This window comes from Melanerpes formicivorus, unplaced genomic scaffold (assembly GCF_026170545.1).
Source record: "Melanerpes formicivorus ecotype bairdi unplaced genomic scaffold, bMelFor1.0.p_v2 SCAF_24, whole genome shotgun sequence".
Lineage (NCBI taxonomy): Eukaryota > Metazoa > Chordata > Aves > Piciformes > Picidae > Melanerpes > Melanerpes formicivorus.
The window spans coordinates 10,043,966-10,070,766 of NW_027142376.1; the positions used below are offsets into that span (position 1 = coordinate 10,043,966).

The following is a 26,801-nucleotide window of genomic DNA, read 5'->3' on the forward strand; positions in this document are numbered from 1 at the left end:
TTCTGATTTATATTCATTGAGCTTGGGGGCTGTGCTCAGTTTTGAGGCACTCACTCCCAGAAGGACATTGAGAGGCTGGAGCAGGTCCAGAGAAGGACAAGGAAGCTGGTGAGGGGTCTGGAGAACAGGCCTGGTGAGGAGCAGCTAGAAGTGTTTAGTCTGGAGAAGAGGAGGGTGAAGGGAGACCTCATTGCTCTCTCCAGCTCCCTGAGAGGAGGCTGGAGCCAGGTAGGGGCTGGTCTCTTCTGCCTAGCAACAAGTGACAGAAGGAGAGGTAATGGCCTCAAGTTGCACCAGGGGAGGTATAGGTTGGAGATGAGAAGAAACTTCTTGACTGAAAGGGTTCTCGAAGCCTGGCACAGGCTGCCCAGGGACGTGGCTGAATCCTCATCCCTGGTGGTGTTTCCCAGAGGCAGAGATGTGGAGCTGAGGGCCACAGTTTAGTCCCAGTCTTGGTAGTGTTGAAGAATGGTTGGGCTGGGAGATCTGAAAAAGGGCTTTTCCAACCCAAACCATCCTATAACTACTTCAGTTTGTACTTTTGCTCCTGCTACAGAAATTCCCATTGAAATCTGATTGTGTGAGCCTCCCCCTGTTCAGTATGAAGCCTTTAAATGTTCTAATGCCTCCATGGCCTGGAAAAGATTGTGAAGCCTTTCCTCAGCAATTTAACTTTGGGAGTGTGCTCAAGTGTTGGATGCCTCCTTGTGGGGCTACCTTGGACCTGTCCCGCTCCATGAAGCGGGGATGAGCGTTGGTCACCCCTTTGAATGCCATCTTTGATGGCTTTGATTGCAGGGGGAATTGAACAGAGAGATTCATACCATGTCCTTCTCCTTAGAACTAACTCTTGCTGTGAGTGGGTGAGGGGTGATAAAGCTTTGATTGTTCTCTTTTCTAAACACAGGGCATCCCAGTGTCTGGGTCAGCACATTCTCCACCATACCAAGCTAGAGATGGAGGTTCTAGCGGTAAGAAACTTAGCTTTAAAGGTTTCAGCCAGCATTATAACTTCAATCTGCTTGTTTAGTGTTCAGCTTACCATTACAGAGCTTGCCTTCTAAGAAGCAAAAACTGCTACTGCCCAAATGGAAGCAGAAGCCTGTTGCACTGCCTAAAGGTGTTGAGGATGCCATGTCTGTTAATTTGGAGATGGGTTGAGTGGAGGCATCAGATGCTAGGTTTTTTTTGTCCCACTGGAGTTCCTGTGTTGTTCTTACATATTACATTATCTCTTCAGTGTAGCTCCATCATCTGTGATAGAATGTAAAGCTACAGCTGCCTAGCATGGGAGATGAAGAGAGAATGTCTACAAGCAATGAAAATTAGTAATATGATGCTGTTCTTAGGCAAAGGCTAAGCATGGTGAGGGGAGGTCATCTGGCAGAAGTGTTTGTGCAAGGAGTTGCTTTTCTTTTACAACTAAAGTAGGATTTTGAAGTCTGGATATTTTTTAGGGCATTGTTTTGCTGCTACTGCTTTGAAACTGAAAAAGCAAAACTGTAAACCAGGTAGTCTGCAGGCTTAAAATCAACTCTGGTGACATATAACCACCTGTTAGAACAGATAAAAAAACCACTTTTTTGATGCCTGATCTTCAAGGCTTCACAGTGATCCAGCTTTCATGTTTTTCTCCCCTTTTATTTTAGACTCCAGTTCAGACTGGAGTCAAGGAATGTACCTTACTCAGACCCAGGGATGTGACACTGTATCTGAAGGAATGGATGAAGGTGAAGCTGCAACAGATTTGCTTCCCAAAAAAATCAAGGTAAAACAGAACTGATCATTGTTATTGCAGAACAGGAACGATCCTATGACATCCTCCCAGATGAGCTGCTGCTTGGTTAGTGAAAACAGAGCTATTTAGTGAGGATTTAGTGTTGGCAATTCTGATACACTTCAGAATACTTCTGACCAATGCTGTGCTTGCTTGTTTAATATGAATTCTGTGAGGATAGGCTTGTTCTCAAGTTTGATCATGAGAAATAGCGTTGCTGTTAAATTCTTGGAGTTACTGTGTATTAGTGACAGTGGTGTGGCCACATATTACACTGTTTGTTGTGAGTGTTATGAAGGGAGGGGAAAAATGTGTCTGTCATAAACAGTAAAGATAAGACTTTGTTTTAAGTCTTTGGCAGCAAAGCCCTAGCTCAGTAGTAATTTCAAGAAGTGAATTGCAAAGCTTGCTCCTCAGGGTTTTGTTTGTCAAATGGCAGTTTCCACCAGGAAGCATTTTAAAACATCAGAGGATTGGTTTGACAGGTGAGCTTTGGAAAGTTTCATCTGAACCTGGGTCAGAATGCACCTATTTACTAGCTCCTGGGTAGCACTTCTCTCTTTGGTGTGAGGAGGCATAAATAGTTTCCTGTTGCTGATCAGTTTAGAAGCACCAGCATTCCAACATGTGTGAAAGAAGATGATGATGATGATTGTTGTTGTTGATGTTATCAGGATTTCATCACTGATTTCTCTCTCTGTTTGTTGTAGGGCCTGCTGAAAGCAGTCCATCATGAAGGCATACAGGTGCTGTCTCTCACTGAATTTCCATATAGTGACAGGGAGGTGCCACCTCTTAAGCAAGAACCAGCACCTTGGCTTGAGGAGAGAAAAGCTTTTCTAAGCACCATTTCATCCCTGAAAGACCTCATTGCAAGAATGCAACTTCCTGGAGAAGCTGAGGTATAACCAACATCATAAAATCCTATCTAAATAAAAAGTCACTTGTGATAACCTTATGAGGCACAGTCACAGCTCAGCTTTAAATGCTCTGAATATACTACTGCAAGACTTCAAAACCATGGAGTGAAAGTCCATAGCATGCTTTCTGGTGATGAGCTAGAGCCTTACTGAGATCCACCTTGTAAATGTGTCTGCCTTGAAAGCGTGTTTCCAGGAGCAGCCAAAGTACATTGCTTTTGCATTTTGTTACTTACTGCTGTAGTAGAACTTGGATGCTATTCAAAAGATACTGTAGTAGGAGAAAAGAGGGGGAGAATCATTTAAAACATAGCACAGTCAGTAATCTGTTAACACTTATTAGGCAGGTAACTCCTAGGCACCCAAATGAGGTGTTTGGATCTATGTAGGTTGGTTCTCTTCTGCAGGAAAGTTGGGGCAATTAACTTGATGTCACTATAAAATGAATACTTTCATACACAATGTCTGCACACTACCACATAGCTCTGTGAGAGTCTAGGAACACAGCTGTAACATCACAGAATTATTTAGGTTGGAAAAGCCCTCCAAGGTCATCCAGTCCAACCATTCTTTAAGGCTGGTGCTAAACCATGATGATAGACTAGACTAGACTAGACTAGAATAGAATAAACCAGGTTGGAAGAGACCTTCAAGATCATCGCGTCCAACCTATCACCCAACACCGCCTAATCAACTAACCCATGTAACCAAGCACCCTGTCAAGTCTCCTCCTGAACACCTCCAGTGATGGCAACTCCACCACCTCCCCAGGCAGCCCATTCCAATGGGCAATCACTCTCTCTGTGTAAAACTTCCTCCTGACCTCCAGCCTGAACTTCCCCTGGCGCAGCCTGAGACTGTGTCCTCTTGTTCTGGTGCTGGCTGCCTGGGAGAAGAGACCAACCTCTGCCTGTTTACAACCCCCCTTCAGGTAGTTGTAGAGAGCAATAAGGTCACCCCTGAGTCTCCTCTTCTCCAGGCTAAGCAGCCCCAGCTCCCTCAGTCTCTCCTCATAGGGCTTGTGTTCCAAGCCCCTCACTAACTTCGTTGCCCTTCTCTGGACTCGTTCCAGCAAGTCAACCTCCTTCCTAAACTGAGGGGCCCAGAACTGGACACAGGACTCAAGGTGTGGCCTAACCAGTGCAGTGTACAGGGGCAGAATGACCTCCCTGCTCCTGCTGGCCACACTGTTCTTAATGCAGGCCAGGATGCCATTGGCCCTCCTGGCCACCTGGGCACACTGCAGGCTCATGTTCATCCTACCATCAACCAGCACCCCCAGGTCCCTCTCTGCCTGGCTGCTCTCCAGCCACTCTGACCCCAGCCTGTAGCACTGCATGGGGTTGTTGTGGCCAATGTGCAATGATCAGCACCATATCTGTACAGCTTTGTAATTCCTCCAGGGATGGGGACTCCACAAGTTCCCTGGGCAGGCTGTTTCAGAGCTTGACTACCCTTTTGGGAAAGAAATTGATCCCAAACCTCCCCTGGTGCAATTTGAGGCCATTTCCTCTCCTTCTATCATGTATCACTAGGGTGAAGAGACCAACCCCCACCTCACTCCAACCTCTCTCTAGGGAGCTGAAGAGAGTGATGAGGTCTCCTCTCAGTGTCCTCTTCTACAGGCTAAAGAACCCCAGTTGCCTCATCTGCTCCTCACCAGACCTTTTCTCCAGACCCTTTCATCAGCTTTGTTGCCTTTCCTTTAACCTTCCTCAGAACCTCCAAGTCCTTTTTGGAGTGAGAGGTCCAAAAGTGAACCCTAAAATTGAGACCTTGGACACACCCTGGTCTAGAGGAAGGTGTCCCTGCCCAGTGTGGCAGGCTTGGAACTACATGGTCTTTAAGGTCCCTTCCAACCCAAACCATTCTACGAGTCTATGAATCATGGAAAAAAAATAACAATAACCTGATTATAACAATTAAAAGGATAATGTGATGCAGTAACATAAATAATAACCTCATGGGGCTAGGCTTTCAGTTATAAAAAGCTAAACTGCTTCCATCTAAAACAGATACAAGTTGTGCATTTGTGCATGCAGAAGTCCCACCGTGTACAGTAAATACATCCATTTGTGTGACTCAATGTCCTGTAGTTACTGGGTAAGAGCAGCTCAAGATCCCACTGCAAACACGCTCTTTACATTAAATGACAATGATCTTGGGAATTCTGCTGTTTAAATTCCTTCTTTTTTGTGTGCCACTGTAGGTTTATGCAAGTACAGAACCCCCTGAAGGTGGCTCAGACTGGCGAGGAGAACTTCTGCGTGCTGTTCAACAGCTCTTTGTGAGGGAACAAAATGTGCTTCTGGCTGCCTTTCAGACTGAGCTTGCAGGGCTGGGCACAAGAGATGCAGGGATGTTGATGAATCAGCTGGAGCACAGACTACATGATCAGGTAATAGGAAACATGCTTTAGTCAAAGTGTGTTAGTCTGTGGTAGGCTTTAATTTTGAATGTGTAAATCCATGTGAAATTGTAGAGAGCAGTAGCTTTCACAGTCTGAGTGTCACAAGTAGACTTGCAGGAAAAGCAGCTGCCTTTGAAAATTAAAACTAATGTGGTGCAGCAAGGGGATTTTGAGGTGCACAAGCTATAGAAGCTGCAGCCTTCAGAGACCAGTCTGAATTAAGCACAGCTGTCCTGAGCTTGATTTCATTATGGGAATAGAACTATGTTACCTTGTGTGTGTGAAGCAAGTTGTAAACCAAGGGGTGATAAGGCTGTGATGGGGCAGAGAGTTCAGTTACCTCCTCTGGAACATAGAGGAATTAGTGAGGAAAAGAACTGATAGCTCTCCTAGTTCTATACATTTGATGCCTGGTGGAAAAATGATAATATTCCTCAAAATGATAATATTGATTTAGTTCTGACTGAATGGGAAATGTCTTGAATGGATACGCACCATGAATACACAAGTCAATGTAAAATCCACACCATAAATAATCACCTCTGGACTTTTGTTTTTCAATATTTCTAATGCTGCTAGGCTAGTGAGCAGAGAGCAGCCATGGACTGTCTTCAGGATGCAGACAGAAGAAGTTTGCTGATGGAGATTCAAGTGTTACATGCTCAGATGAACAGTAAGAAGAACAATCCAAAGAGAGAGCAAGAGATGGATTCAAAAAGCCAAGGTGACTTTGTGCTTACGTGTGTCTCTTTCCAAATGTTTGAATGGCAGTGCTCACAATGTTGTAGGTGAAAAGATACTGTCTTTGATATTCATGTTCTGAGCATGCATGCTTGACATCTTTTTCAGGTTTATTTGACTAATTTGCCAAAACAATAATATATAATCTGTGTTCTGATGACTTGTATCAAATTGGAAGCGACTCCAAGTTACTCCAAGTGCTGTAAAGATTGAGCTTGTGTTTTAGGGGCCTTTTCCATGTATGCACTTAAAGTGTTTTGGTTCAACTGCTTTGAAATTATCTTAATTAGATAGTTAGTCAGAATCACAGAGTGGTTTGGGTTGGACAAAGCCCTTCAAGCTCATCCAGTCCAACCATTCCCTAACTCTGCCAAGGCTGGGGCTAAACCATGGCCCTCAGCACCACATCTCAGCCTCTTGGTAATGCCTCCAGGGATTGGGGATTCAGCCCCCTTCCTGGACAGCCAGTTCCAGTCTCTGATGCACAGGTAATTTCAGTTGTGTCACTGGTGATCCACAGGGTACATGTTGACACAGCTCTCCTTTTAAAAAAGTTTAGAAATGATTTCTTGGAAAGCACAGAAGGTATTCCAGGGTCAAAGGCCATGGTTCTGCTCTCACTCCACTACTGAAAGAATATATTCTTTTTAAATAGCACTCTTGGTGATAGCCTGGGGTCATTCTCTGTGCTAGAAGGAACCTGACCTACACAGACAGTGCTGTTTGTTCACTAATTTCCATGGTGCTCTCACTAGAAATGCTGGAGTACAACATGCAGCAGAAGCAGTCCCAGATACTGGAGATGCAAGTGGAGCTCCGCAGTATGAAGGACAGAGCAGCTGAGCTTCAGGAACAGCTGAACTCAGAGAGAATGATGGGTACTGAGCTGAAGAATGAACTTGCACAAGCCAAACTAGAGCTGGAGGCAACCCTTAAGGCACAGCACAAGCACTTCAAGGACCTAGAAACCATCAGGTGAAGCTTCCAGCATCAAACTTTCTGTGTTACTGGTGGAGATGCTCTTTCCTGTGTTGTCTCAAATCGTTGAGAAGTCGATCACCTCTGACATAAATGATTCTCAGGTTTCCTGTAAAGCATACCTGCCAGAAAAAAAACCAATAAACTTCCTTTCCATTTGATGAAAGACAAATTAGATCTGTAGATTAAGAAGGTTCTGATTTGTAGCTTGATTTAAAGATTTATTAATAGGAAGTTTCTTTTAAAATCCCAACAGATGAGATTCCTGTTGTGGTGGGTTGAAATTACCCCCCAGAAGCACATTGCCAGACCAGCTCAGGTGGAAGCAAATGAAGCTGCATTTACAAGCAGAACTAAAATCTGGAAATATGAAATGCAGTGCATATGTACAAAATACACAATATTTAGTACACAATATATTTACAGTTTGTAAGCAACACAAGAGCCCCCCTGGACAAAACCAGGGGGTTACCAATAGCTTCCCCCTCTCTACCTCCTTCCCCTCCCTGTACAAGGGGAAAGAGAATCACAGAATCAGTCAGGGTTGGAAGGGACCACAAGGATCATCTAGTTCCACCCCCACTGCCATGGGCAGGGACACCTCACACTAGATCAGGCTGGCCAGAGCCAAGAGAAAAAAGAGAAGGGAAAAGCAGAGAGCAGCTTGTTAGGTCTTAGCCACAACAAGAACACAGCCAAGGTCAGCAACAGCCAAGCAAAAGCCACCAGCTGGTATCTGCTGGAGCAAAGAGGCTGAGAAGGAGACAGAAATAGTTTATACAAGTAACTTTATATCAGACTAAGGAGATTAATTAGACCTTATCCTTGGTTTCCCTTGGTTTCCCTTATCCAATGGTAATGTATTTACATTCTACCACTTTCTACTCAAGTTCTGTGGAAAATTTTCCTAGGCATCAGCCTAAAACTGCCACAATGTTAGACAAGCTAATAACTATACAATAGCTATTAAAAGCTTTTCTGCTTCTAAAGCTGAGCATGGACAAAAAGAACTGCAGACTTAAGATGTCTCTGCAAGTATTGCCATATGAAATTTTACAGCTTCTAAGTGCTGCAGGCCCAATATTTGGCACTCAAGAAAGCCATTGTTCTTTATGCCTTTACCAGATGGATGTGCCCATGCATGAGTATCTTAATGTTCACTCAGAGATAACAAATTCAGACAGAGTTTAAATCTGTGTTGCTTTATAGCTTACCTTGCAGCCTATGCAGACCTTCAGGACCAAGATCCTGGGCTGCATCAGGAGAAGTGTGGCTAGCAGGTCGAGGGAGGTGATCCTCCCCCTCTACTCAGCCCTGGTGAGACCCCACCTGGAGTACTGTGTCCAGTTCTGGAGCCCCTATTACAAGAGGGATGTGGAGGTGCTGGAACGTGTCCAGAGAAGGGCCACAAGGATGATCAGAGGGCTGGAGCACCTCTCCTATGAGGACAGACTGAAGGAGTTAGGGCTGTTCAGTCTGCAGAAGAGAAGGCTCCCAGGTGACCTAATTGTGACCTTCTAGTATCTGAAGGGGGCCTACAGGAAGGCTGGGGAAGGACTTCTCAGGATCTCAGGTAGTGATAGGACTAGGGGGAATGGAATGAAGCTGGAGGTGGGGAGATTCAGGCTGGATGTGAGGAGGAGGCTCTTCACCATGAGAGTGGTGAAACCCTGGAATGGGTTGTCCAGGGAGGTGGTCGAGGCCCCAGCCCTGGAGGTGTTTAAGCCCAGGCTGGATGAGGCTCTGGCCAACCTGATCTAGTGTGGGGTGTCCCTGCCCATGGCAGGGGGGTTGGAACTAGATGATCCTTGTGGTCCCTTCCAACCCTGAATGATACTGTGATACTATAAGATTCTTTCATGAGGAGCAGGATTTTTTCACACATTTGATGCAAAATTGATTTGCAAATAAAAGAAAATTCAGGGCATAGATGTTCTTTTTTCCTTTACTATAGATTGTTCTCTTTTTCCCTTTGAGGCACATGGCAGCGAGATGCATTTCCATTTCCCCTGCATTCTTTCACAGTTTGGGTAGTGACTGGATTAATCTGAGCATCAGCTGCCTCTGAGTCACCAATCAATAACAACCAGCAGTTAGAAAGTCAGCAGGATTGGACATAGAATCATAGAATCAACCAGGTTGGAAAAGACCTCAGAGATCATCAAGTCCAACCTAATACCTAACACCTCCTGACAACTAAACCATGGCTTCAAGTGCCACAGCCAATCCTTTTTTGAACACCTCCAGGGATGGTGACTCCACCAGCTCCCTGGGCAGCACATTCCAATGGCCAATCACCCTTTCTGTGAAGAACTTTCTCCTCACCTTGAGCCTAAACTTCCCCTGGTGCAGCTTGAGACTGTGTCCTCTCATTCTGTCACTGGTTGCCTGGGAGAAGAGACCAATCCCCACCTGTCTAAAACCTCATTTTGGGAAGATGTAGAGAGCAGTAAGGTCTCCCCTAAGCCTCCTCTTCTCCAGGCTTCATCATTTTTGACCTCTGCTGCTCTAGTTTTGTGTGAAGCTTTGTTCTGCTAAGCAGGCTTTCCACTGTTAGTTACTGTGTGACACAGGAAGTGCTTTCAGTGCAGAATGTGGAATGGTATCAGGTAGCTGTGATAGGATTAGAGCCATCGTTGTCTCATCTAAATGTTGTCCCTTTCTCTTTTAGGACTGAAGTTAAAGAAAAAGCAGCTGAGCTAGATGTTCTCAAGGATACAATGGCCAGTGAACAGAAAAAATCCAGAGAGCTGCAGTGGGCTCTGGAAAAGGAAAAAGCTAAAATGGAGCGCAGTGAGGAAAGAGGAAGAGAAGAGCTTGAGGTATTCCATAACCCCAAATGGTCTGGAACATCAGGGAGCACAGAAATATTCTTTTGGTTAACATTTCATCTCAGCTTACATTCTTGTCCAATGTGTGCTCCCTGTTCTGTCTTCAGCAGCAGGGTTATAGAAGGAGGACCATAAAACCACACAATAGAATAGAATTAACCAGGTTGGAAGAGACTGTTGAGATCATTGAGTCCAACCTATCATCCAACTCTATTTAGTCAACTAAACCATGGCACTGAGCAGCCCATCCAATCTCTTCTTAAACACCCCCAGTGATGGTGACTCCACCACCTCCCTGGGCAGCACATGCCAATGGCCAATCACTCTTTCTCTGAAGAACTTCTTCCTAACATCCAGCCTAAACCTCCCCTGGCACAGCTTGAGATTGTGGCCTCTTGTTCTGGTGCTGGTTGCCTGGGAGAAGAGACCAATCCCCACCTGGCTACAAGCTCCCTTCAGGTAGCTGTAGACAGCAATAAGGTCTCCTCTGAGCCTCCTCTTCTCCAGGCTAAGCAACCCCAGCTCCTTCAGCCTCTCCTCATAGGGCTTGTGCTCCAAACCCCTCCCCATCTTTGTTGCCCTTGTTCTGGACATGTTCCAGTAAGTCAACATCTTTCTTAAAGTGGGGGGCCCAGAACTGGACACAGTACTCAAGAATGGTTTGGGTTGGAAAAGTCCTTTAAGATCATCCAGCCTAAAGCCCTTTGAGATCATCCAGCCCAACCATCACAGAACATTAGAGGTTGGAAGGGACCTCCAGACATCATAGGGTCCAACTCCTCTGCCACAGCAGGATCCTCTAACTCTTCTAAGGCTGGGGCTAAACCACGTCACTCAGCTCCACATCTTTGTGTCTTTTGAGCACTTGCAGATGTAGAGATGCTGTGTGGCAAGCAAAGAAAAAGGCCTGCTGCAAATTTAAATCAATAGCACTTTTACAGCTGTGCTTGTCAGGGCCAAGATGAAAGGATGTTACATTGCACAACAGCCCTCAGAGATTCAGAGGGACAGGATGGTGCTGAAGTGGCTACACCTAGCTCTTCCCCAAACCCAGCTCCTGAAAGATAGTATTTAAGAGTATTATTTAGGATGTGTGTTTGTCTCAGTTTCAAAACCAGCAATTTCACCTCAGCAAAACCAAATCAGGGAGTTTGCTTTAGGAGAAGATGCATTAGCAGCTTCCTTGGAGTGAGAAAGCTGAGGAGGAGCTATTTGCAAAGCCCTGCTGTACTAAGGCAAGAGCCAGTGGTTTGAAACTAGAGCAGGGTAGGTTGAGATTGGACATTAAGAGGAAGTGCTTTACTATGAGGGTGGTGGAATACTGGAACAGGTTGCCCAGGGAAGTGGTGAAGGTTTTATCCCTGGAGACATTCAAGGTCAGGCTTGAATGGGCTCTGAGCAACCTGATCTAGTTGGGAATGTCCTTGCTGACTGCAGGGGGAGTTGGACTAAATGACCTCTGATGTTCCCTTCCCACCATTCTGTGGTTCTCTGCAGTATCTGATAGAGCAAGGGAGAGCAGGTATCCTAGTACAAGTATTAAGACCAGAAAAGCAATCATTTCACCATCAGGGATTTATTTACATCTTCAAATCTTAGCCTGCAAAGTCACTTTCAGACTTTGAGCAAGTCAAACCAGCTGGGTGTCTACAGTGTCATCCCTGTGGCTGTTTGTATCTCATTTCAAAGCCTATGCTCCAAATATTCCTTTGTGGGATGATCTGATTTTAGACTAGAGGCTCAAGTAATCTGCTTTAATCAGGTGTGTAATCTGTTTTCACATCAGCATTCCTATCATTTCATGTCAATTCATAGCACTAATGTCAGCATGGACCTGTTTGGAGTGGGCCCAAGGAAGCCACGGCAATGATGGGAGTGCTGGAAGCCCTCTGCTGTGAGGCCAGGCTGAGAGAGTTGGGGTTGTTCAGCCTGGTGGCCTTTCAGGACTTCAAAGGGGCCAAGAAGAAAGCAAGGGATAAACTTTTTAGGAGGACCTGTTGTGACAGGACAAGGGATAATGGTTTGAAACTAAAAGAGGGAAATTCAGACTAGAGAGAAGTCCCACACTACCCAGAGAGGTGGGAGATGGCCTGGAACTGTTCCTGCAGCCACCCCAGGTCAGGTTGTCTGGGGCTCTGAGCAAACTGCTCTAGTTGCAGATGTCCCTGCTGACTGCAGGGGGTTGAACTAGCTGACCTGGAAAGGTGCCTTCAACCCAAAGCATTCTATGATTCAGAGTGATGTCATATTAGTCGGGAACAGCAAACCTGTTGCAAGCAAGACCTGTAGAGGCAGCAGGCTTGCAAAGCATGGAAGACGTGGCTTTAATCAATCCTTTTCTTCTCTTTTCTCATGGAAGGATTTAAAATTTTCCCTGGAGGATCAAAAGCAAAAGAACTTCGAGCTAACTCAGCTTTTGGAGCAGGAGAAGCAGCTGTCAACTGACCTGCAGCAGAAGCTTGACTCCCAAGAAGCAGTGAGTGCTGCCCAGCTGTCACATGAGCGAGGCCGCAGTTCCGAGCTGCAGGTGCTCCTGGAGTCGGAGAGGGCTCGAGCTCTGGAAATCAGCAGTGCCCTGGAGAGGGAAAGAGAGCTGTGTGCTCAGCTTCAAAGTGCTGAGGAGAAAGGGCAAGCTGGAACACCTACTCCATCTGAGGAGTTACTGAAAGAGCTACAGAAACAAATGGATGAAAAGCATGACCGTGTAGTGGAGTTAGTGAGTGAGATGGAGAAGTATAAACTGGAATCTGTGCAAGTGAGACAGCAAATGGAGAAAGAAAGGCAGCTCCACAGGAAGGCACTACAAGAAGAACAAGATGCTAACATAATAGCACAGAAGAAACTCCATGAACTGGAGTCCAAAGTAGAAGACCTTCAGTGGCAACTTGGAGAAAAGAAGCAAGAAGTCCATAAATTAGGGAATGAAACCAAGAGGTTGCAGGAAATAATCCAAGAGCTGCAGAAAAGAGAAGAGGAGAGTGAAGGAAGAAGAAAGGAAGCAGAAAGGACAGCAAATGAGGTACAGTAGCTCTGAGAGCCACATGTGATGCTGACCTGTGCCATTTAGCTGTTAGCTGTCATTCAGTTAGCACTGTGTAAGTCTGTGCCTTTACTCACGGTGTTAAACAACCTGCAGGCTACAAACTGCAGGCACCAGGGAAAGAGAAACCTTCCCACTTTGCTGCCTAAAATTATTCACACATGCTCTGAGGCAGGAGCTGTAGAGGCGTGTGAGGAGCAGCAGAAGCTGGAGGCATGCATCTGAATGTAGACACAGACTCCATGGCTTGGTGTAGGAGAGGGGTACTCCCTGCACCTCGGCAGAGGAATGAGCTCTTCCTGCTCAGGAAGGCTGCAAGGTCACTGCAGGGACTAAACTGTGGCCCTCAGCACCACATCTCTAGCTCATAAACCACAAGTGCTCTTTGAAACATTTGAAGGTGATCTCCCAACAGCTTCATTCATTAACTAATTAGGTTAGCAAACGAGCATACACATGACAATGGACATGCTAGCAACCAGAACAGAAGGAAGACATCAAGCTAAAATACTAAGTTAAGAATTTTGCCTGGCTTTTAGGTGAATGGAAGTTGCAACCACTGTTTGTTGCCTGTAAATTTCTTTCTCTCTCACAAAAGCTTTGGGAATTTCTACAGTGATTTTAGAATTACTTGCAAAACTCTTCAGAAACTTAACTGTAGGAGATAGGTGTTGCTGGGTGAGTGACTTGTGGGTAGTCCCTGGAGCAGATTGACAGGAGGCTTAGAATCATGGAATGTTTTTTTGCTGGAAGAGCCCTTTCAGCTCATCCAGCCCAACCATTCTCTAGCTGTGCCGAGGCTGGGGCTAAACCATGGCCCTCAGCACCACATCTCTGCCTCTTGGGAACACCTCCAGAGATGGGGATTCAGCCTCCTCCCTATTCCACACCTATTTGCCAACCACATTTTTGCCCATCCTGCTATCAGCCTGTGCTTTCTGGCAGCTGTCTGTCTGTGGAGCCAGGAAGGAAATCTTTCTCTTCATCTAATTCAGCTCCTGGCTTTTATCTTCTGAAGCACTGGAAGCTCCCTACAGCTAGAGGCAGGATGTTTGGTGCATTGATAACTGTGATAGAAGCAGCCTTCCTGCCATGCTCAGTGTCTGTACCTTGCTAAAAGAGAAAAAGTCTGTTTCCAGCTTTCCTGGAGGCCCCCTCCAAATTCTGGAAGGCTGTTCTAATGTCTTCCTGGAGCCTCTTCTTCTCCAGGGCACCTAAATAATTGTAGAGTGCTGCTACACAACAGCAGCAAACTGCTTTCTGTACCAGAATTGTTTGTTCTTCAATTTCTAGGTGTGTTTCAGATTGACATGGTAGTGTTGGGTTAACAGTTGGGCATAATGATCTTAAAGGTCTTTTTCAACCTGCTCATTCTGTGTCTCCATTTTCAAGCACTGGACCAGGTGCATTCTCTGTGTATATAAACACCTCTTTACCTACAGACTACCTGGGATACACCTAATGACAGAACGAGGAATTGGGTTCTCCAGCAGAAAACAGAAGGAGGTGAGGTGAAGGAATCCACCTACCCCATGCTGACAGGAAGAGGAGAGCTCTCTGCTGCTACTGAGATTCTGGAACACATCCAAAGAAAGCTGCAAACCACAGCTCCAAAGCTGAAGCAGTTGGCTCGGAAAGCTGCCAGCAGGTCAGAGCAGTCCTCAGCTGCTGGGTTTGGTTAACTGCAACAAGCAAGCTTATAGGTTGGCTTTTAATCCTAATCCAGACACTGCAGACAAAAGCACAGGAGGATAGGGGTTGGAAGGGACTTCTGGAGATCAGAGTCAAACCCCCCCTGCCAAGGCAGGGTCACCTAGAGAAAGTCACATAGGAACATGTCCAGGTGGGTTTGGAATGTCTCCAGAGATGGAGACTCCACCACCTCTCAGGGCAGCCTCCTCCAGGGCTCCAGCACCCTTACATTACAGAAGTTCCTCCTCATGTTCAGATGAACTTCTGATGGTCTAGTTTGTGCCCCTTACCCCTGGGCAGCACTGAGCAAAGCCTGGTCCCATCCTTCTTCCACCCACGCTTGAAGTATTGATGAGATCCCCCTTCAGGCTGCTCTTCTCCAGACCAAACAGTCCCAATTCTCTCAGCCTGTCCCCATCACAGAGACATTCCAGGCCTCTCAGCATCTTTCTAGCTCTAACTGTTTTTAGGGTTGTACTACTTTTCTAGCATGTGTCACTACTTGAGATTTAGTGATATAACTCAGGGTCACAGAGTACCAAGTGCTGCTCTAAATCTTTTGTGTTCAGCATGATCCCTTATAAGTTACAGCAAAATTGTTGTGTTATTTTTCTCCTCTGAGAAGTCCTAAGTTGTATCTGTGTATGGTGTAGGTAGAGCATCATATTAAAAAATAGTAATGAAACAGTTCACTCTCTTGGCCACAACAACCCCATGCAGTGCTACAGGCTGGGGACAGAGGGGCTGGGGGCAGAAAGGGACCTGGGGGTACTGGTTGGCAGTAGGCTGAACATGAGCCTGCAGTGTGCCCAGGTGGCCAAGAAGGCCACCAGCATCCTGGCCTGCATCAGGAACAGTGTGGCCAGCAGGAGCAGGGAGGTCATTCTACCCCTGTACTCAGCACTGCTTAGGCCACACCTCGAGTCCTGTGTCCAGTTCTGGGCCCCTCAGTTTAGGAAAGATGTTGAGTTGCTGGAACATGTCCAGAGAAGGGCAACAAAGCTGGGGAGGGGCTTGGAGCACAGCCCTGTGAGGAGAGGCTGAGGGAGCTGGGGTTGCTTAGCCTGGAGAAGAGGAGGCTCAGGGGAGACCTTCTTGCTCTCTACAACTACCTGAAGGGAGGTTGTAGCCAGGTGGGGATTGGTCTCTTCTCCTGAGTGGCCAGCACTAGAACAAGAGGACACATTCTCAAACTGCACCAGGGGAGGTTTAGGCTGGATATTAGGAAGAAGTTCTTCATAGAAAGAGTGATTGGCCATTGGAATGGGCTGCCCAGGGAGGTGGTGGAGTCACCATCACTGGAGGTGTTTAGGAAGAGACTGGATGGGGTGCTTGGTGCCATGGTTTAGTTTATTAGATGGTGTTGGGTGAGAGTTTGGACTTAATAATCTCAAAGGTCTTTTCTAACCTGGTTTATTTCTATTCTATTCTATTCTATGTGCACAAATCCAGGGATTATTGATATTATCAACTCCCTTGCTTCTCCCAGAAAAAAAGTAGTATTCAAATTAAACTAACCTTGATTCTTATTATCTCAGGTTACTATATCCATAAGAAAAACAATTAGCATGGTACTAGCTCCATGGGGAATGTGCTTTAATTTTGCTGTGGTGGTGATTTAATATTAAACATCTGTTGTGAAACATTTAGAATCATGGAATAGAATGGTTTGGGTTGGACAAGGCCTTTTGCAGATCATCCAGTCCAATCATTCTCTAACTCTACCAAGGCTGGGACTAAACTGTGGCTCTCAGCACCACATCTCTGCCTCTTGGGAGCACCTCCAGGGATGGGGATTCAGCCACCTCCCTGAGCAGCCTGTGCCAGGCTTTGAGAACCCTTTCAATGAAGGAATTTTTCCTAATCTCCCACCTAAACTTCCCCTGGTGCAATTTCAGGCCATTTCCTCTCCAGTCATTTGTTGCTAGGGAGAAGAGGCCAACCCCCACTTGGCTCCAGCCTCCTCTCATGGATCAGTAGAGGGCAATGAGGTCTCCCCTCAGCCTCCTCTTCTCCAGACTAAACACCCCCATGTCCCTCAGCTGCTTCTCATAAGTCCTGCTCTCCAGACTCTTCCCCAGCTTCCTTGCCCTTCTCTGGACCTGCTCCCTCAATGCCCTTCCTGGAGAGGGCCCCAAAACTGAACCCAGGACTCAAGGTGTGGCCTCCCCAGTGCTGAGTGTGTTTATAGCTTGAAAAATCCCCAGATTCAAGGCTTGCAGGGAAGTCCTGCTGGGGTCAGACTGTAGCTGCTGCTGAAGCTGTCCCTTCTGTTGCAGGTTCCAGTTTGAAACAGCAGATGACCAGGACTTCACTTCAGTACAAAACGCTATTGAAGAGGTTGTTTCAGAGCTGCAGAAGCTGCCTGGATTGTCCTGCCTGGAAGAGGTGAGAGTGCAGTGTTAGAATTTTGGTGGTAGGGCTTAGATGGTGAGCTGTGAGTAGAAACCAGCAGGGAGCTGGTTCCTTTTGGCAGCACTTCTGGAACTGAGAGAACTTTGCTCAGTACTTCCTGATACTCGAATCCCCCTCCAGTATTTCCTATGTCACGTTGATACAACACATTTACTCAGACTGCCCTGGTTTTACCAAAGGGAGACTGAGTAGTGTGCACTGTGAACCTAGGAGATCTGAGAGAGAGCTGGGGAGAAGGACTCAGAGGTGCTGGGTGAGAAGCAGCTCCCCATGAGCCAGCAATGGGAAATTGCAGCCCAGAAGCCAACCCTGTGCTGGGCTGCATCCAAAGCAGCATGGGCAGGAGGGGCAGGGAGGGGATTCTGTCCCTCTGCTCTGCTGAGACCCCACCTGGAATCCTGTGGCCAGCTCTGGATCCCCCCAACACAATCAGGACATGGAACTGTTAGAGCAGGTCCAAAGAAGGCCACCAAGATGATCGGAGAGCTGGAGAACCTGTGGTGTGGGGACAGGCTGAGAGAGTTGGGGCTGTTCAGCTTGGAGAAGAGAAGGCTCCATGGAGACCTTAGAGCAGCCTTCCAGTACCTGAAGGGGGCCTCCAGGAGATCTGGAGAGGGACTTTTGACAAGGGCATGAACTGGCAGGACAAGGACTGATGGCTTCAAAATGGAAGAAGCTGGGTTGAGATGAGCCATGAGGAAGCAATTTTTGTCCATGAGGGTGGCAAGGCACTGGGGCAGCTTGCCCAGAGAAGTTGTGGAGGCTCTGCCTGGTAGTGTTCAAAGGGCAGACTGACTGGGGCCTTTGGCAACTTGGTCTAGTGGAAGGTGTCCCTGCCTGTGGCAGGGGCTTGGAAATGGATGATTTTTGAGGTCACTTCCAACCCAAACCATTTTATGGGTCTATGATATACAGAGTCACATTAACCTATAGTTTCCATTTCTCTTTTCTTTATGTAAGTTATTACCAAGGTGTTGCTAAGTTTTTTCCACTATAACCCAGGGTTTTTTTTTTCAAGTTGGCATCTTGGATCTAAGAGAAGTTGTGTTTGGCTTCTGTCTGTCTTCTAGCTGAAGCATGTGCTACCACCAGGGACTCCATCCAGCTCACTGACTGAGAGGCTGCTGAGGCAGAATGCTGAGCTGACAGGCTTTGTCAGCAGGCTGAGTGAAGAGAAGAACAACTTAAGGAATGCTGTCATGAAACTGGAGGAAGAACTGAGAAGACACCAGCAGAGACAAGCTTCTGGAGACTACGTATGTCCTTATGCTGGTATCATGGTGTGCAGACAGGCATGAAAGCATCCTTCTTTGTCCTCATCACCTACCTGGGAGTGATGGAGCTTTGTCTGGCTTGGCTTCCCTCTGCAGGGTGAATGGAAGGGAATTGTTACTGCCCTGCTGTCAGTATCTCTTGATTCAGAATCATAGAATGGCCCAGGCCAGAAGGGACATCCAAAGGTCATCCAGTCCAACCTCCCTGCAGTCAGCAGGGGCATCCCTAACTAGATCAGGCTGCCCCTAGTCAAGTCTTACCTTGAACATCTCCAGGAAAAGGGCCTCAATCACCTCCCTAGGCAACCTGTTCTAGTGTTCTACCACACTCCATAGTGAAGAACTTCTTCCTGATACCCAATTTAAATCTGCCCTTCCCTATTTTGAAGCCACTGCCCCTCATCCTCTCACCACAGGCCCTTGTAAGTAGTCTCCCCCCATCCTTCCTGTAGGCCCCCTTCAGGTACTGGTACTTATATTAGGTCTCCTTGGAGCATCCTCTTCTCCAGGCTGAACACCCCCAGCTCCCTCAGCCTGTCCTTGTAGCAGAGGTGCTCCAACTCCCTGATCATTTTTGTGGCCCTCCATCAGATCCATGGTCTTCTTCCATTTAAACTTTGTGCTTTTACCCAACTTCTCTTTGTTAAGTGTTATCCTGTGTCCTTTGTACTCTCCTTTTTGATCTCCATCTCATGACCTTGATGAGTAGCAAGTTGATCCAGATAGCTTCAAGCTCATGAAGCTGGTATCATCCAAGGAGGGTTAGTTGGTTTGGTTTGTGTGGGGTTTTTTTTTGGAGAAGCTGTATTTTCCTGGGACATTGATCAGGCTCCTAAACTCACTGCTGCTGAGGTGCTAGGATGCACCTCAAATCCAGTCAGTGGTAGTTTGTCTCTCATTAATTTTATGAGCTCTCCCCCAAACCACTGCCTAAAGTGACACAGCTCAGGCATCTCCAGACTGCATGGTTCAAACTCAGTTGCTTTCCTCTTCAGTCTTCCAGACCCTCCTCGGATGTTGGAGTTAACATTGACGCTCTTGTGGCCTCTGAGAAGGAAATGTGGAACAGAGAAAAGCTGTCCCTGCAGAAGTCTTTGAAACAAGCTGATGCAGAGATCTCCAAGCTGAGAGCAGAGCTCAGGAGCGAAGCTTTCCTCAGAGAGCTGGGCTCAGACTCTGACAATGCTGTTTTAAGGGTAAGGAGGCCTTGTGGCCCACACACCAACTGCAGCTCCTTTTGCCATGTTGACTGGGGCCAATTTTCATTGCCTTCACGCTGCTTACTTCACATAAACATTTATTCTGGTGTAAAATTTCCATCCTCTGGTATCTCACTCACAGGTTTTTCTCCCCAGGAATGTAAGCCCCTGTGTCGTCCCTCTGTGTGTGCTCAATTTCCTGCTGCTCTGTTGAGCCTTAGATTAGGAAGCTGCATCAAGCAAGTGTGAGCAGTAGGGTAGCCTTCTCCATGATAGTGAGCTCCAGAGAGCACACTGGGTTGGAAGAGGCCTCTAGAGGTCATTTTGTCCAACCCCCCTGCAGTGAGTAGGGACATCCCCAACTAGATCAGGCTGTCCAGGGCCCCATTGAGCCTGCCTGATGTTGAATGTCTCCAGGGATGGGGCCTCCACCGTCTCCCTGAGCAACCTGTTCCATTGTTCCACTGCTCTCATAATAAAGAACTTCCTTCTACTGCCCAATGCAAATCTATCCTGCCCTGGGTTCAGAACCACTGACAGCCAGAAATGAGAGGAGCAATGAGGTCAGCAAGGTTAGAACTGTAATAATTAGTGGAGCTGATGGGGAGTTTGTGGTTTTCTCTTGTAGAGAATTTATGGCAAATACCTTCGGGCGGAGAGCTTTCGGAAGGCTCTCATCTACCAGAAGAAATACTTGCTGCTGCTGCTGGGTGGCTTCCAGGAGTGTGAAGAGGCTACACTGGCCCTCATCGCACGAATGGGTGGACAGCCTTCCTACACAGACCTCCAGATCCTCACCCAGCACTCCAAGGGCTTCACAAGATTTCGCTCTGCAGTCAGAGTATCCATTGCAATTTCAAGGTGAGCTGGAAGAAGTTCGGTTTGGAATGGATAGGGTAGGGATAGGATAGGGTAGGGATAGGGTAGGGATAGGGATGGGATAGGATAGGGATAGGATAGGATAGGGATAGGAATAGAATAGAATAGAATAGAATAGAATAGAATAGAATAGAATAGAATAGAATAGAATAGAATAGAATAGAATAGACCAGGTTGGAAAAGACCTTTGAGATCATCAAGTCCAACCTATCATCCAATGCTATCTAATCAACTAAACCATGGCACCAAGCACCCCACCCACTCTCTTCCTAAACACCTCCAGTGATGGTGACTCCACCACCTCCCTGGGCAGCACATTCCAATGGCCAATCACTCTTTCTGGGAAGAACTTCTTCCTAACATCCAGCCTAAACCTCCCCTGGCACAGCTTGAGACTGTGTCCTCTTGTTCTGGTGCAGGCCGCCCAGAAGAAGAGACCAACCCCCACCTGGCTACAACCTCCCTTCAGGTAGTTGTAGAGGGCAATGAGGTCATCCCTGAGCCTCCTCTTCTCCAGTCTAAGTAACCCCAGCTCCCTCAGCCTCTCCTCATAGGGCTTGTGCTCCAAACCCCTCACAAGCTTTGTTGCCCTTCTCTGCAGTTGCATGTCTACCTCTCTAGTAAAGTCTGTCGTGTTCCATCCTCCTTAAGCTGCACATTTTTCAGTCATGAATGTGGTAGATACTGTGTAGGGTGACAAACTGAGCAAAGCATAGCTAAAATCCATCAATAGAATCACAGGATGGTTTGGGTTGGAAAAGCCCTTTAAGCTCATCCCATCCAACCATTCTCTTAACTCTGCCAAGGCTGGGGCTAAACCATGGCCCTCAGCACCACATCTCTGCCTCTGGGAAACACCTCCAGAGAAGGGCATTCAGCCACCAACCTGGACAGCCTGTGCCCAACTGTGAAGAACCCTTTTGGTCAGAAAGTTTCTTCTCATCTGTAGCCTAAACCTACCCTGGGGCAACTTGAGGCCATTTCCTTGCCTCCTGTCACTTGTTGCTAGGGAGCAGAAGCCAACCCCCACCTGGCTCCAGCCTCCTCTCAGGGAGCTGTAGAGAGCAATGAGGTCTCCACTCAGCCTCCTCTTCTCCAGACTAAACAACCTCAGGTCCCTGAGCTGCTCCTCACCAGCCCTGTTCTCCAGACCCTTTCCCAGCTTCCCTGCCCTTCTCTGGACCTGCTTCAGCCCCTCAGTGTCTTTCTTTGGGGGGAAGGCCCCAAACATGAACCCAGCACTCAAGATGTGGCCTCCCCAATGCAGAGTGCAGGGGCACAATCCCTGCCCTGCTTCAGCTGGCCACACCATTGCTGATCCAGGCCAGGATGCTGGTGGCCTGTGTCAGGAATAGTTGACCTGATTCCAGTCACATGGAGCTCTGCATTTGGTAATCAAGGGCTGTACTGGATTAAGTCCTAATATTAAGACAGAAATATTAGCAGTTCCAAACCTTGCACTTAGTTCCCAAACACTTTCTGCAGCTGATCTTCCTCTGGAGGCTGAATTTCTTCACATAGTTGTGATAGAGATTCCTGAGTTAATTTTAGCTATCTAGGGAGTTCCTTGAATTCACAAGGCTGTAGGTCCCAGGCTGAGGAGGAGTAGGACTAGCTGAGGAGGAGCAAGGGAAGGCTGTTACTGTGTAGCTCTGCCGTGTTGCTAGCAAACCTCCTTCACAAAGGTTTGGACCTTCCAGATAACTGATCTGAGCCTGGGTGTAGTGTAAGCTGAAGGCACTGTTGATGTGCCTGCTGTAAGTGAGGCTTTCACTCACAGCACTCTGCAGTCACCATTCTGGGGGTGTGACAGGGCAAGAAGTGGATTTAGTGTGCCTTTTAAATGCTGCTGTCCTGTTGATTAGGTGTTTGGGTCAGATGTGGAATTGCAGAGGTGAAGCCGAAAGTGGATTTGGACAAAGGAGTTGTCCTTGGGATGTGTGTAAGAAAGCTTTCTGCTCAGGTTCAGGCACTTCCAGTGCTTTCTGAACTATGTCAGAAGATCAGCAGATTGTTCTGAGCAGGCAACTTAGTGTCTCCTGAAGCATTTATTGATCTGTTTTTCACTTTGAAATGCAGAATGAAGTTCCTGGTTCGTCGCTGGCACAGGGTTACAGGTTCTGGTGTGCTGAGTATCAACAGGGATGCCTTCAGCCACAGCACAGGTAAAACATAGCCCAGGGAGAAAAGGCTGCCCACAGCTCACACCACTGCCTACTGCAGATGGTTTTCATTTGTATTTTCCATGTGTGGAATAAATGGGGTGCTGTCCCCCCTTCCCTGGCACAGGGTCATGTAATGGTGGGGGTTGAAAGGGACCTCTGGGGACCATCTAGTCCAACCCCTCTGCCAGAGCAGGTTCAACTGGAGCTGATGGCACAGGCAGGTTTTGAAAGTCTCCAGAGATGGAGACTCCACCACCTCTCTGGGCAGCCTGCTCCAGGTCTCCAGGACCCTTAAATTACAGAAGTTCCTCCTCATGTTCAGATGAACTTCTGATGGTCAGTTTGTGCCCCTTACCCATTGTCTTGTCCCTGGGCAGCACTGAACAAAGCCTGGTCCCATCCTCCTTCCACCCACCTTTGAAGTGTTAATCAGCACTGATGAGATCTTCCTCTATGCTGCTCTTCTGCAGGCCAAACAGCCCCAAATCTTTCATCCTTTCCCCATCACAGAGATGCTCCAAGCCCCTCAGCAGATCTGTGAACACTCTCAAGCACTTTCCTGTCCCTCTTGAACTGGGGAGCCCAGAACTGGAAACAATACTCCAGATGAGGCCTCACCAGGGCAGAGCAGAGTGGGAGGAGAACCTCCCTCACCCTTTGCTGCAATTGCTTAGATTAACCAATTCCTCAGGCAGAAAATGGAGAGGTTCCATGCTCAGCACAGCCACAAATCCATTTGCTTCAATCTTATTTTGCTCCATTGGGGGTGGGAATTAGAAAAATCTGGGAACTTTCCCTATGGAATGTGTCTGTAGAACCAATTTTAGCTGTTTTTTTGGCTTCTCATAGGAGATTCATAGAACAGGTTGGTTTGGGTTGGGAAGGACCTTCAAGATCATCCAGTTCCGACCCAGCTGCCCTGGGCAAGGACAACCAGGGGACCAGGGAGGGGACATCTACAGCCTCCCTGGGCAACCTTTTCCAGTGTCTCACCACCCTCACTGTAAAGAACTTCTTCCTAATCTCCAGTCTCAATCTCCCCTCTTCCAGCTTAAATCCATCCCTCTTCCTCCTCCTCCTCCCATCACTACCAGCCTTTGTAAAAAGTCCCTTCCCAGAGATCTGCAACCCCAGCTCTGAGAGGGGATGCTGAGGACAAGAACAGGGAAATTGTAGCAACCACAGGACCCTACAGTAGCAGCTGAGCCTGTTGACTCTGGCTGTTTCCTCAGGACATTGTCCTGGCATTCTTCTGTTACAGCCTCAGGTTTGGGAAATCCAGGTTTGTGTTTGCTTTTTGGTAGGAGCCTATGTAAAGAGGACCAGAAACTTCTTGCTTAATTCCTGTCTATCAAGAGCTGCACCAAAACCTGCTCCTGCTTGGGCTGGGAGAGTTGTCTCATAACACCACCAACGTCAGGATTTCACCTCTGGGTTTGTCTGAGGCAGTCTGAAAGTCATCTTAACACCATCTCAAAACAAGCAGAGCACTCACCCTTGAGCTTTCCAGTGAAGTGCAAAAGGATGTTGCTTTGTTTAGTTTTCAAGACCTTGCTTTTTCTGTTTGCAGGTACTGAGTTACGTCCTGAGTCCTTCCCTGGCGGCGTGGATCTTTATGGAGAGCAGCGGCAGTCCTACAGACCCAGGTCAGGCATCTGCACGCTTCCAACCTAGTCAGAGCCCTGTTTCACTAAACACACATCAGTGCTCGCTTCTGGAGTCTTGGTTGCCATCAGATTTTGGTGAAGACATGTAAGAAATTACATCTCAGACCTTCAATGTGTGTTTGCTCTTCACCTGATCAAGGCCAAAGCTTGCAGACTTCTGCTGATTTATGTCCTCTTCCTGGAACTGGTGGGGGATTACTGGATGGAGCTTTGGCTGTCTACAGCTGTGGAGTTTAAGCTTGGTGACCACCTGTCCACCTTTTCTGGTTGGCAGCAGTGTGTGGTGTGGAGGGGAGCTGCCCCAGGTGCCCTCAACCAAGGGGAGAAGCTGAGCCAGAAGCAGCTGACCCAGGGAAAAGCAGGGCCACTTGCTGTGTGGCTGGGTAGGGTCTTTCTTTAGTGGTGCCCAATGACAGGACAAGGGGTAAGGGACACAAGCTTGAGTGTAAGAAGTTTCATCTAAACATGAGAAACTTCTTTAATTTAAGGGTGCTGGAGCCCTGAAGCAAGCTCCCCAGAGACTTGGACCTGTTCCTGGGGGACCTGCCCTGGGTGACCCTGCCTTGGCACAGGGGTTGGACTCAATGATCTCCATAAGTCCCTTCCAACCCCTACCATCTTGTGATTCTATCATCTGGTTACTGTGGGCTATCAGGAATTACCAGGGCCTTGGGGCCAGCACGTGGGTGGAAGCTCCTTGGTAGCTTTACTGCTGCTGCTTCTTCAAACCCTTCTGATGGGCTGCACCAAGATGTGAGATCACAAGTACCAACCAGCAACTTTCATCAGAGGCAGCATTTTAATGAGTTCCTGTGGAGTGAGTCCTGAGCTTTACTTGGAGTGTCAGATTGCAGCTGTCTGGGGATGTTACTGTGATGTGAACCACCTCCATGTCTGGGAGCAGTGGTTTCTGTGGGGCAGGGAGCATGGTGGCTCGTTCAGGAAACAGCAGGGAGGTGAAATGGATGTAATGTGCTGGTCACCAGCCAGGTCAGTTAAGGGACATGCAGTCAGTCAGTCAGGTGTCCCTGCTAACAGGACTCTGCTGTTTGCTGATGCTTTTGACTTGAAATGTCACTTTTTGAGGACACTCGTGTTGTTGTGCCCCCAGGTTCCACAGTATGCAGACTGATCTGACCCCAGTCTCCTTCGCCTGCTCTCAGCTGCAGAACTACGACCCTGAGCGAGCTCTGAGTGACTACATCCACCGGCTGGAGGCGCTGCAGCGGCGGCTGGGCAGTGTGCAGTCAGGTGAGGGCTCAGCCTCTTCTCCTCCTGCCTGCTGAGCAGCACAAGGCATGGTTCCAGCTTAGAAAATCTCTGCAGGTTCTGACATACAGAACAACTTTGAGTTTAGGTGTTTTCAGCCTTTGAAGAAGCTGTTCTGAAATACAAGAAGTCATAGGATGGGTTTGGCAAAGCCCTTCAAGATCATCCAGTCCAACCCTTCGCTAACTCTGCCAAGGCTGGGGCTAAACCGTGGCACTCAGCACCACATTTTTGCCTCTTGGAAACACCTCCAGGGATAGGCATTCAGCCACCTCCCTGGGCAGCCTGTAGCAAAAGGCTCATTACAACCAAAGCTGTCCATTTCCTGGGGGGCATCCAACTGTGCTTGCATTGCAGATTTTGAGTTATTGATCTCTAACAAGTGTGCAGCAAGGATTTAAAGCAGGGCAGGGTAGATTTAGAAGTTCTTTACTCTGAGGGTGGAGAGGGACTTTTGACAAAGGCATTTAGTGAAAGGAGAGGTGATGGCTGCAAACTGGAAGGTGGATTGAGATGAGCCGTGAGGAAACAGTTCTTGCCCATGGAGGCTGTGAGGCACTGGAACATGTTACCCAGAGGAGTTGTGGACACCTCATCCCTGGAAGTGTTGAAGACCAGGCTGGATGGGGCCTTGAGCAACCTGGTCTAGTAGGAAGTGTCCTGGGGGAAGGTCCCTTCCAACTCAAGCCATTCTGTGATTCTGGCAGGGCAGTTGGACTGGATGATCTCCAGAGATCCCTTCCAGCCCCCCCCCCCCCACCCTGTTATTCTATTCCAAGTAATCCTTGTGAAAATCTCTCTTACAGGTTCAACTTCATACACTCAGCTGCACATGGGTATCAGAAGATAACTGCCTTTCACCACCCCCATCCCTGGCAGTGATGTTCACAATTTGCCTTCAGCCTCTGCTCTTTCTGTGCTTTTGTACAACCTGGACAGCGTGGGACCAAGACGAGCGCAGCCAGAGGATCGTGCCCAGCTCCACCAGGCAGACTGGGACTTTGTGTAGATAGGCACTTTGTGTTCATGAAGAAAACAAAACCAACCCCCCCCTCCCCACTCCCCAGCCCAGAGAGCCCCCGTGATTGCCTGTATATTTGTGGAATGCTAATTTAAATGAGTAACTTATGAAGTATTTATCAGGAGGGTGGGGCGATGGTGTTCGTGAATCAAGCTACGATCAGCAAAGTTTACTTGCACTTTTTTCCTGGCAAGGCTACTGAAGTTCCATGACTCTCATTACTATTTGCTACTGGCAGTGCAGACAGAATATCACTTGTAGAGACCTATTTTTGTAACAGTAGAAGTTTTGGATTTTATGGGTATTTTGTCAAGAGTACTGCAATAAAGATGACTTCATGCTTTTAGCTGGCTGCAAGAACCGCTCTCTCACAGCTGAAAAAGGTTGCTCCTGCCTGCCCTCCTCCTGCTCCTGCTGGCTCTGGCTTTACTGGCTAGTTTCCTGGCTAGTTTCCAAAACGTTGTGACTAAGGAGCAGGAGAGGACAGGTACAGAATGACTATCTGAAGACCCTGGTCACATCT

The 26,801-nt window shown here is 47.6% G+C and overlaps 1 protein-coding gene across 9 annotated transcripts in view; it reads left to right on the top strand.

Annotated features, from left to right (window-relative positions):
- The window catches only part of AKAP9 (A-kinase anchoring protein 9), a 110,974-nt gene extending 84,350 nt beyond the window's left edge, over positions 1 to 26,624 (top strand). For all 9 annotated transcript variants that reach the window (XM_068152867.1, XM_068152872.1, XM_068152871.1 and 6 more), the window contains 17 exons: positions 908 to 971; positions 1,650 to 1,768; positions 2,488 to 2,679; positions 4,907 to 5,095; positions 5,687 to 5,831; positions 6,604 to 6,823; positions 9,498 to 9,648; positions 12,017 to 12,676; positions 14,140 to 14,345; positions 16,669 to 16,777; positions 17,875 to 18,060; positions 19,074 to 19,274; positions 19,906 to 20,138; positions 22,236 to 22,321; positions 23,892 to 23,967; positions 25,100 to 25,239; positions 26,064 to 26,624. In XM_068152867.1, coding sequence (XP_068008968.1) covers positions 908 to 971; positions 1,650 to 1,768; positions 2,488 to 2,679; positions 4,907 to 5,095; positions 5,687 to 5,831; positions 6,604 to 6,823; positions 9,498 to 9,648; positions 12,017 to 12,676; positions 14,140 to 14,345; positions 16,669 to 16,777; positions 17,875 to 18,060; positions 19,074 to 19,274; positions 19,906 to 20,138; positions 22,236 to 22,321; positions 23,892 to 23,967; positions 25,100 to 25,239; positions 26,064 to 26,107 — 3,021 coding nt within the window. In that variant the 3' untranslated portion in view covers positions 26,108 to 26,624. The remainder of the gene's footprint in view (positions 1 to 907; positions 972 to 1,649; positions 1,769 to 2,487; positions 2,680 to 4,906; positions 5,096 to 5,686; positions 5,832 to 6,603; positions 6,824 to 9,497; positions 9,649 to 12,016; positions 12,677 to 14,139; positions 14,346 to 16,668; positions 16,778 to 17,874; positions 18,061 to 19,073; positions 19,275 to 19,905; positions 20,139 to 22,235; positions 22,322 to 23,891; positions 23,968 to 25,099; positions 25,240 to 26,063) is intronic.
- The last annotated feature ends 177 nt before the right edge of the window (positions 26,625 to 26,801 follow it).